This window comes from Phodopus roborovskii, unplaced genomic scaffold (assembly GCF_943737965.1).
Source record: "Phodopus roborovskii unplaced genomic scaffold, PHOROB, whole genome shotgun sequence".
NCBI classification, from domain to species: Eukaryota; Metazoa; Chordata; class Mammalia; order Rodentia; family Cricetidae; genus Phodopus; species Phodopus roborovskii.
Window position 1 is genome coordinate 29,331,989 of NW_026126459.1, and position 10,368 is coordinate 29,342,356.

The 10,368-nt window shown below is 37.4% G+C and overlaps 1 protein-coding gene across 1 annotated transcript; it reads right to left on the bottom strand.

Annotated features, from left to right (window-relative positions):
• Nucleotides 1–3,435: 3,435 nt before the first annotated feature.
• On the bottom strand, nt 3,436–8,505 carry Mstn (myostatin). The gene is made up of 3 exons (XM_051190128.1): nt 8,002–8,505; nt 5,928–6,301; nt 3,436–4,049 (listed from the first exon to the last, which is right to left on the bottom strand). Exons 1-3 carry the CDS (start codon nt 8,375–8,377, stop codon nt 3,669–3,671), a joined length of 1,131 nt encoding a protein of 376 aa, XP_051046085.1. The 5' UTR covers nt 8,378–8,505; the 3' UTR covers nt 3,436–3,668.
• Between the last annotated feature and the right edge of the window lie 1,863 nt (nt 8,506–10,368).

Sequence of the window (10,368 nt, forward strand, 5' to 3'; positions counted from 1 at the left end):
CAGATAAGCCTAGCAGGTAGCAACTTATCCAATGACCCACCCTTGTGAGGATCTCCTCTTATACCTTCTTTGAAGCCATTGAGAGCTCAGGATCCAGTGTGATGTCCTTGGCCTAGGACTCATTGCTATCACACTCTGGCATACCAGATGAAGAAATGTGTCAAGAAATTTCTTCAGCCTCTGAGTCTGTGTGATGCAGAAGACAGAGCATGAGTTCCAGTGCTCTTGGATGTCCTCAGTCAGTTTGAATGTTCTATATACCCAGCTCCATCACGCCAAATTTGACATCCCTTCCCCCAAATTGAAAAGTCATCAAGGACACTTGAATGCTGTTTTTTTTTTTTTTTTTTTTTTTTTTTTTTTTTTTTTTTTTTAGTCCAGTGGGTTCTTTTTTTCTTTTAAAAATATTTTTATTGGTTGTAGTGGAATCTTGCTCTCTTAATGAACTTGTGGTGGTGGCCACATCCTATGGGCATGGCTTTAGGTGTGCAGATGTGACCCCTTATAAGGAAGAGGAGGAGCTGGCTCATTCTCTTGGGTTGCAATGAGAGCATTGAAAGGGCAGAGACTGCATCTTCTGGAGCAGGAAGACTGTGCTTGTTATTTACTATGATTTGTGTAAGTGCTTCTCTAATAAATACCTATTTATCAATTCTCTTGGGTCTGGTGGATTCATTTAAACCCTGCCTTCAATTATCCCTTTGAGAATTTTGTACATATTTTGATGATATCCACAAAACCCCAACTTTTCCCAGACCCTTCTCACCCACCTTTGTTCTTTTTTTTTTTTTAAATCCATCAAAAAACAATAGTGCTGTTTAAATATTCTTGGATGTGTGGGACTGTGATTCAAGAAAGGTTAAAGTACCACATTAAAAGTGAATTTCAGAAGAGGGTACATACCCATATGTTTCCTCCTTTAAATGTTTCTCTGGCTTGTTGTTGATAGCTTTAAGAAAGGCTAACCCCAGGTATTGATCTACCCACTGTCCCTTGCAAACCACGCACTGCCCAAGGCCTATCCCTCCAGCATTTGGTAATTCTCCTTAGGGCTGGGAAGGTTCCTTGCTCTCTGTGCCTGCCTTCATGCCTATGTTTGTTTGGGAACTTTCTCTCTTCCCTGTTTTCTCTTTGTCCTTACTTATTCACGACACTTGTTACATTATTACAGACATTGCTGTGACCACATCTACTTTTGAGCTTCTCTATGCTCTCCTTTGGTCTGAAGTATCTTTCTTCCTCTTTCTCACAGCACACTCTATATATAAAGGTCATATGGCAGCCATGGTAATGTCACTCAGTGCCATTTGTACCATTATATTGAAGGGCTTATGCCACTGATTGCTTTTCTGATCTTGCTCAAGTGTGAATTTCTTGAGGGAGGGCAATGATTGGCACTTTTGTTCTCTCCACAGATCTTGCAGCCTAGAATTTGATGAAAAATAAAAAGTGGTAGCATACAGATAAGAAAAAATTCCTTGTGCATTATTTCCTAGGAAAACTACCAGAGACCTTCTAATGTTTTCCCACCCCTCTGGAAAGAGTAGAGAAAACACTGCCTTGAAAGACTAAATGCCATATTTGGTGACACTAGTCAGAGAGTGTGCAGGGAGCTTTGTTGCTAAAGGGACTGGATTCGCCCTCCAAAAACTAAACAACTATATAATCTGGCCATGCTACTATGGAGATATACACCTTACACACTACAGACACATCTGCATACCATATTTATTACAGCATTATACATATAACAGCCAAGCTATGGGAATTAGACTGGGTGTCTACCAACAGATGACTGATCATGGCTAAGGGAAGAAGTGTGAGTCTCCTGTATCCCTGAAGCTTCAACAGAACCTGTTACCCTGGAACTATATACCACTGCCAATTGCAATGTATTTGAAATTGATCCAATGAAATAAATACATTTTAGGTCAAGATAGGAAGAAATGGAACAGATACTAACCTGCTTTTGTATATCTAAAGCAAATTCACTGGGAATTTCACTCAGAACTAGAGTAATATGTCTTAAGTTCCTAAATCAAGCATTTGTACTAAGCCGTTAAGCTTTAATATAAAGTAAAACTTCAAAAACCCACAATTAATCATTATAACATAAAACCATGATGCCTTTCAAAAATGTGAAAACACTTTAATATAATTTATAGTTTCTACACATTTTATGTAAGAAATAACTTCATTTAGCTTTAAGTAGAATACATTCGGTCAACAAAATTTCATTTTATAAAATTGAAGTAAATAAATGCAGAAAATATTCACTGTCAAATTATAAAATAAAAGTAGCTATTCTTATTGAGACACCATGTATGTTTTTCTTTAGGTACTAGAGTTAATTTTGGTATGTTCAGTAATGTTTATAATATTTAAAACAGTGGAGCATTGAGATTTGAATACAATAACAGAAAGCCACTGAAACTTCACATTCATAGGTACAGCCACCATGAATCCATAAGTGAATGTTGATACTATAAAAATACAAAATGATTGTAATATAATCATCTTACCTTAACATACAGAGTTTTAAGACCACTATTGAATCTGCTAATTTGCTTTGAAATAGAGGCAGTCACTTTTCTGTGATATGTGACATGTCTTTGTACCTTAATAATTTGAAATTTCATCAGTGTAAAAATATACCAAAGTAAATAAAAAAGGAGACACTTATTTACAAAACAATATTGTATACATATTATATAAATGCAATTGTTTCAGAGTCTTTTATACAATATTGATAAAATCAGTCTTTCCATTATTTCACCACGAAACTGCAATGTGACAAAGGCAGGCTGTGATTTTGAATTTTGATAGAAATTAATACTAGGCTGCCCTTTAAGAGAAAGTGGTTTCTCCCACTGAACTAGAGAATTCAAAGTTGGCCTCAAAAAAAAAAAAAAAAAAAAAAAAAAAAGTTGTCTAGTTGTCTTTCCTTAAAGAAAATGCATCCTCATTAAGTGCTGTATGGAAATGTGCCTGGAAGGGGGGGGGCTTATTTTATAGAGTGTGCTCTGTTTGAGGAACCCGGTAGTAGCCACTCAGCCCATGGTGTTAGCACCACTGGCATGGGGTTTTAATACACTGTCCAATTAGAATAGGAACAGAAACATACATAGAAGGTACTATTCTGATTTTGTGGAATTTTATCATACCAAAAGTACAATACTAATAAAATGTACATAAATATTTCAAATGATGATAACAATCCTGCACTTTACAAAGGCTATATATAGGTTTTCTGTAAATATTAAGGGAAACTGTTAAGAAATAAGAATTTATCCTTAAAGCATACCCCTTTAATTGAGCAGACCACAAGAAGGGTTGTCATTTCCTTACCTAGATTGCAGTTGAGATATATATGTGTGTGTGTACATATATATGTATATATATATGCATATATATATGAACATAAATGTAATTTGATCTCCTCCTAGTTCAAAAACTCTGGAAATCATAAAATGTCCTATTCTATGGTTTATTTTGATGGTTAAATGCCAACCATTGCATATATTCTCTCTTTTAGTTCATATACTGTAGCTTGTATTTAAGTTACTATAGCATACTCAAGGCCCAAGCCTGTGGTACATAATTTCACAGTTTCAAAATTGAGGGGGAGACCTTTCATGATTTAGGAAGTTCCAAACCCAGTGCAAAGCTCATGAGCACCCACACCGGTCTACTACCATGGCTGGAATTTTTCCATATATTATTTGTTCTTTGCCATTAAAATATAGCATGTTAATGGGAGACATTTTTGTAGGAGTGCAGCAAGGGCCTGCTGAGCCTCTGGGGTTTGCTTGATGCACAAGATGAGTATGGGGATATTTTTGTAAAAATACAAATTCACACTCTCCAGAGCAATAATTAGCTTTATATCTTTTGGGTGCAATTATCCAATCCCATCCAAATGCTTCAAAATCCACTGTGAGGGGGTAGCGGCAGCATCGGGATTCTGTGGAGCGCTCATCACAGTCAAGACCAAAGTCTCTTCGGGACCTTTTGGGTGTGTCTGTTACTTTGACCTCTAAAAAGGGATTCTGTATAAAGAGGAAAGAGCAACTGTATTAACAAAGCCTGAGATATTTCCCACCATAAAAAATATTTCTAGAGGAAACATCATTCTTATGCTACTTATTTTTTAAGAAGCACAATATTAAGGAATTTTTATTCACACAAGGCTTCTGTTTCCTCTCATATCAACAAGAATATAACAGCAGCAGATATTCCCCTGTGGTCAGTTCACTCTGTCTTTTAAACTTTTGTTTCTTTTCATATCATTATTAGACATACTAGCATAATAGATGCGTTCAAATATGTGTGAGATGCACGAGAAGGGAGGGTGGGGGGAAGGTTGGAGGCCATCTTTTCATCCCTGTTATTTCTCATCAGCTGCATGTATCTCAAGACTCTTGAAGAGATGAGTGTCCATCTGTCTCTCTTCCATAGATCTTTTCTCAAAGAAATGTGTATATTAAAGTTAGAGAAAAGCAGCCACCTCTGAGTTTTATGTGGGTCACAATGGAAGGAAGGAAGTCAGGGTGACAACAGGAGCTGTACATATGTTGTGTTGAATGAAAATCCCTAAAGGAGCAAAGAGGACATTCATGGGATGTAATGATCTGGGTACAAATGTAGCTTGGTGGCAGAGGGTTTTCCTCTCATGTGCAACGTCCTGGGTTCAATCCCAAGGTCCAATCCCAGGGTCACAGTAGAAAGAGGCAGAGGAGGAGGGAGGGGAAAAGAATTTGAGACCATTTCCTTTTAGAGGAAAACTCTAAGGAATATCATATTAACCACCTTTTAAATAATTAAAACCTATCCCATTAGCAACCTTGATAATTAAAATACTATCTATGAAAGAGAAAAATTTTTATCTTATATTAGGAAAACAAGCCTGAGTACTGTCAAAGAGAGCATCATTTGAGGAATATATATATATTAGATAGATCACTTAGGAAGTGTAGTACTTCAAACAATTACATTTCATTCACAACAGATCTGATTTCTGGACTACATATCCCCAAATTCAAAGGATTAAAAAGATAACTGTGTTTACTTTTTCTAAGTATAATATTCTGATGTAAATTCTGACAAGGGATGAAAATAAAAATATGTTCATCAAGGTTTTGAAAGCAGAAGCCAATAAGAGCCCCAGTAGGACATAAGAGTAACTAAGGTTTAAGTGGGAATTAAAATGTTTTTTATTAATTTTCATAGTGTATAAGGTCTTGTCTTATTGACTTGCTATTCAGTTAATTGGAAATTCCTATGTAAATTATTGTGCAAGGATGCTAAAGTAGTTCAGAAATAAGCTAAGAGTCAAAGGTTAGCTGGATTGGTAATTACAGCTTTATTAACACTATTCTACAAAGTAATCTATACACATATCAGTAAGTACTGAACATATTTATTAGGGGATGTTAAGTATAGTATATTTAATCAAGTATATCTATACAGATGAATGTATTTTAATTAGAATTATAATATTTTTTCTTTATATGAAGCCAACATTTTTCAATGTATTAAGAAGCAAACGAGAAGGGAAAAGGTTTTAATTTGTAGGGTAGATACTAAAATCTGCAAAGTTATATAACAACATAATAATTTTATGAATATATTATGTATCCTACAATGAAAAGAACATTATATCCAATTCCCAATATGGAACTCCTTATGAAATTATGAACCATGATACAATTGTTTTTCAGTCTTCAGCATAGTAAGAGCATCGAGGGAGTTCTTCCCAGGACATGTGATTGGCACCTACTTTTTTGGGCACAGATCTACTTGGTGTAAGACAATTTTGTCTGGCTTACGATCATAGAATAGAATATAGTAGTTAATTTTCACTATTATTCTTCATATCCAGAATAAAAAAACATGTTACTAGAACATTGTTTTCTCTTATCACTTACCAGCCCATCTTCCCCTGGTCCTGGGAAGGTTACAGCAAGATCATGGCCATTCTCATCCAAAGCTTTGATTTCAATGCCTAAGTTGGATTCAGGCTGTTTGAGCCAATTTTGCAACACTGTCTTCACGTCAATACTCTGCCAAATGCCAGTGCCTGGGCTCATGTCGAGTTTCAGAGATCGGATTCCAGTGTGCCTTGTGCCGTCTTTCATGGGTTTGATGAGCCTCAGAATCTGCACAAACACTGTTGTGGGAGTCTTGACTGGCCTCAGATGGATCCACAGCTGGGCTTTCACTACTTTGTTGTACTGTATTTTAGAGCTAAATTTAAAAAAGCAACATTTGGGTTTTCCATCCACTTGCATTAGAAAATCAGCTACAAATAAATAAGAAAAGAATGATTGGCATTAGGTCCCATCAAAACATGAATAAAATCACTCCTTAATAATAGATGCTGGAATAATGTATACATATGTGGTCTTTTAAAATAAAATACTATGTGGAACTTCATTCATGATTCAGAAGAAACGTCAGAAAATAACTGCTCTAGCTTGTCAGAGTTTTCTTAGATGTCTGTATTTTCACATATTTAAAAGGGATCTGCTCCCAGAAGACTATGGACTGAGAGATATTTTGTTAGAGAATGAACGGTGTGTGAAATTTGCAAACGATGATGATTAGAGAGAACGAGAGACAGCATGGAGGAAAGTCCACTTAGAATTCCTGGGGAACCTGAGTAGTTAGGCTCACTGAGCAGCTGTATCAGTCAGTCTGGAGGAAGGAACCCTTCCCCCAGGCCTCAATTACCTGGGGACTGAGCCTCCAAAATGACAGAGAATAGAGTACATCTGTGACACTTGGGCTCTGCAATAGTCTTTCAAAGGAACAACACGAAGCCAGTAATTAGCACAAAAACTCAGATATCATTCTCAAGCTATCTCAAAAGTCAGAAAGCAGTGGCCTTGGAGCCTGGCTTTCACAGCAAGTTCAGCACACTAACAATTACTTTTCTTTAGGGTTTTCCAAACCACGTGTAAATAGGGAAGCCTTCTCCTGAACTGATTGATCCAAGAGTCATAAATGAAAATTATTTGCTGTGCTGTAACCTGATTACTTAGTGAAGGACTGACTTCAAACCATGTCATGTCTGCTTTTAAGTGTTTAAAGCATGATATTAAAACAAGATCTCGGACACATGGCATAGAGCTCTTGCGTGTCCTCCAGCCCTGTCAAGCCACATGTCTTCATTTTGAGAGAACTGAAGCAGTGATTGCCTGAAATGGGCAAGCTCCCAGAAGCAATGCTGTTTTTACGGTGACAGTCCTCGCCTCACAGGGGATAAAATATTCTTATCAGCCACTGTTGCTGTGGAAGTACACAGCCAGGGCAGTCTCAGCACTGGGCTGTGGGCACAGCACAAGCAGGCATTTGTAGCATAACCTCCCGATTATAACGCTCATTTCCTGAACGTTTTCCAATACTAGGTCATGAGTATCATTTTGCTGCGTCTGCTTCGCTGTGGCTCTTGCATTGAATATTTAACTTCTTTAACTCTCCAGTGTAATAGCTTTACCAATTAAATATTTCACAGAAGCTCTCAATGGACAGTTTTAAATAACACAAGTGTGGAACAGTGTTCAAATAAACACTCAGCAAATGTCTTCCTGTGGTGTTAGTGGGGGGCAGGGGGACTAATGCATATTTTAGACAAACAGATGCAATTGTAAATTTCACGTTAAGTTTTAACATTGCTTAGATTATCTCGGATTCTCAGACTTACTAATGTTAGGCACTGAACACATAAGCATTCTGCATTTTCCATATAAAATTACATAGTACTAAAGCTGGGCCAGCACATTAACTTTGAGCTATTTGGCACAGTAAGGAAACAAGCAAGGCAGATTTCATTGTCAATATGTTTCTCAGGAAATCTTGAAGGGAAAAAAATTATCTCCTTTTTCTTCTACTTACATACAAGCCAACAGCTTGTTAAAAGCCTGAAAATAGATCTGTTTCTCATAAACACTAGGGCAGCCGTCAGCAGAACTGTTGATATACTCTAAGAGAGCTACTTACACTCTGTAGGCATGGTAATGATTGTTTCCGTCGTAGCGTGATAATCGTCATCTTCCAGAGAACCATCGCTGCTATCATCCCTCTGGACGTCGTACTGATCGATCAGTTCCCGGAGCGGAGGAGCTCGGGGCAGAAGTTGTCTTATAGCATCTTTGCTGATGTTAGGAGCTGTTTCCAGACGGAGTTTGCTGAGGATTTGGATTTTTATGGCTTCTATTCTGGAGTCCCTTGTGTTTTGTCTCCACACACATGCATTACACAGCCCCTCTTTTTCCACGTTTTCTTCTCGCTCACTGCCCTCATTTAGATCCACTGGGCCAGCAGTAATCAGCATAAACAGGTAAATATAAACACATATTTGCAGTTTTTGCATCATTTTAAAATCAGCACAATCTTTTTTTCCCCCTTGCTCTTATTTCTTCCTTTTGCTTTTGAGTAATACCAAGAAAAATCTTAGTGCATGTCCGGTGTGAGAGACAACCTGCCACGCCAGTGAGTCCTGTATACTGTATTCCAAGTGGCTTTTTATATTCCGACTTAGATGAGACAAGTGTCGTCCGGGTCTATGATTGGCTCCTGCTCCACAATGAATCTCGCTGTCAGAGGTTAAAACCCTGTCTGTCACAAGTCACCAAGCAGTATTTTGTTACAGTCCAGGGCAAGCTGATTCATTTGACTACTTCATAAATGAAATAAATCCCCATATCATGAACTATATATGTGACATTTGATAAATTAAAGTTTGTGTAATAATATAAACTATTGTTGAGGCTTCTTAAACTTTGTGAAACTTTTGCTGTAATTTAAATTAGTAAATTTTAATTTCTCTTTCATGTTTAAAATATAAAATGTCAATCCTTTAAGAGGTTCTAAATTTGTTGTTAAAGCAAATGTTTGAGACAAAAAAAATTGTATCAAGTGCTGAGAATTAAAATTAGGAAGAGGTAGCTAAATTAAAAGAAAGTTAAAGGTTGTAGCCCTGGTGGAAAGTTGCATCAGATATTTGAGAAGTTTGTTTTCATGATGTATTTGTTAGTACATATTAGAAATCAGTCTTACTCTGTTAGAGTGTACATGAACTTAGTTCTAATAGTTTAATGTTTACTAACATGAAAACTATTCATGATTTCAGCTAATTAGTATGGTATGGTTATTTTCTATCAAAAAGATAGAGATTAAATCATAAATGCTTCTTTATTGTTTATTATCAACGGGATCAAGTTAGCTAGAGGTCAATCTGTGCACTTAGAACAAGTAAATAAATAATGGATTTTTGTAAGAGGCACTGAAGCATTAGTACAGTGTGACTTAGACATCTCACGCTGAAAGTAAAAGTGCAATCTGTTCTCTATGAATGATGTCAGGTCCTGTGAGCACACACACAAAGAGAAAGTGGCATGGAGAGGGTGCCCTTTGTTGTGCCCCAATACTGTCATAGGTTAGCACCCCTTTGCCAGTGTCTTATTTTGACCAGAGGGCAGACACCTGGCAGGGATCTGGGGCAGAGTCTGGGGTAAAGAATAGTGCTTTTTGTTCTCTGAGTTTAAGTGGCCTCTATAGGGATCAAACTCTCACCCTTGGCTTTAGGAGCCACAAGATCTAATGGGGTGAACTCTTAAAGAGCTAAACAAACACAGCAGCAGCAACAGAGGACATTTCCAGGCCACACATGTCCTCCTCTTTCTGGAGAAGCTGATGACTCTTTAGAGTTTTAATCCATTACTCCTCCCTCCCCACCCCAAGAGAATATAGTAGTTTGTATCAAATATTTATTTTTAGGTCACTGCCATTCTTGCACAGTGTACACCCATTTACTGCCTCAATGCACTAAGATGCAACTCAGTAGCTTGAAAAGTTAATGCATTTTCATCAAATTCTTAAGAGGCACCTACATCTGTTGAGGAAAAAAGGAAGTGGCCTTCTATAATGCACTGGATTTGCCCATCATTAAAGATTAAGGAAAATCAGTCACCCCGAGGTGTTCAGACCCGCTTTGTGCAAGACAACATTAGAACAAGCTTATAAGGTTTAATTTGTCTGAAAATTTCATTTTTCAATGTAGAATTCTTTGTGGTGTTATAAGTGTCACAGCACAGGCTGCTATACTCTGAGTCAATCGATCCTGTTTTGTAACTTGATTCAAGCCACACTGCACTGGTGTACTCAGGCTGTGGAGTCAGACAAACTTGAGTTCGAATCTCAGTTTTGCCTCTTCTAACTCTATGACAGAGATGGTCAGTGCTCTAATTCTCATATCCTTAGTTTCCTCGAAGGGGTTTGGGGCAGGAGCTCCTAGCTCTTTGTTCCATGCTCTTTACATCACATTGTCCTCAACTGCTCCACATTAGGCCCAAGAAATGAGCCCAT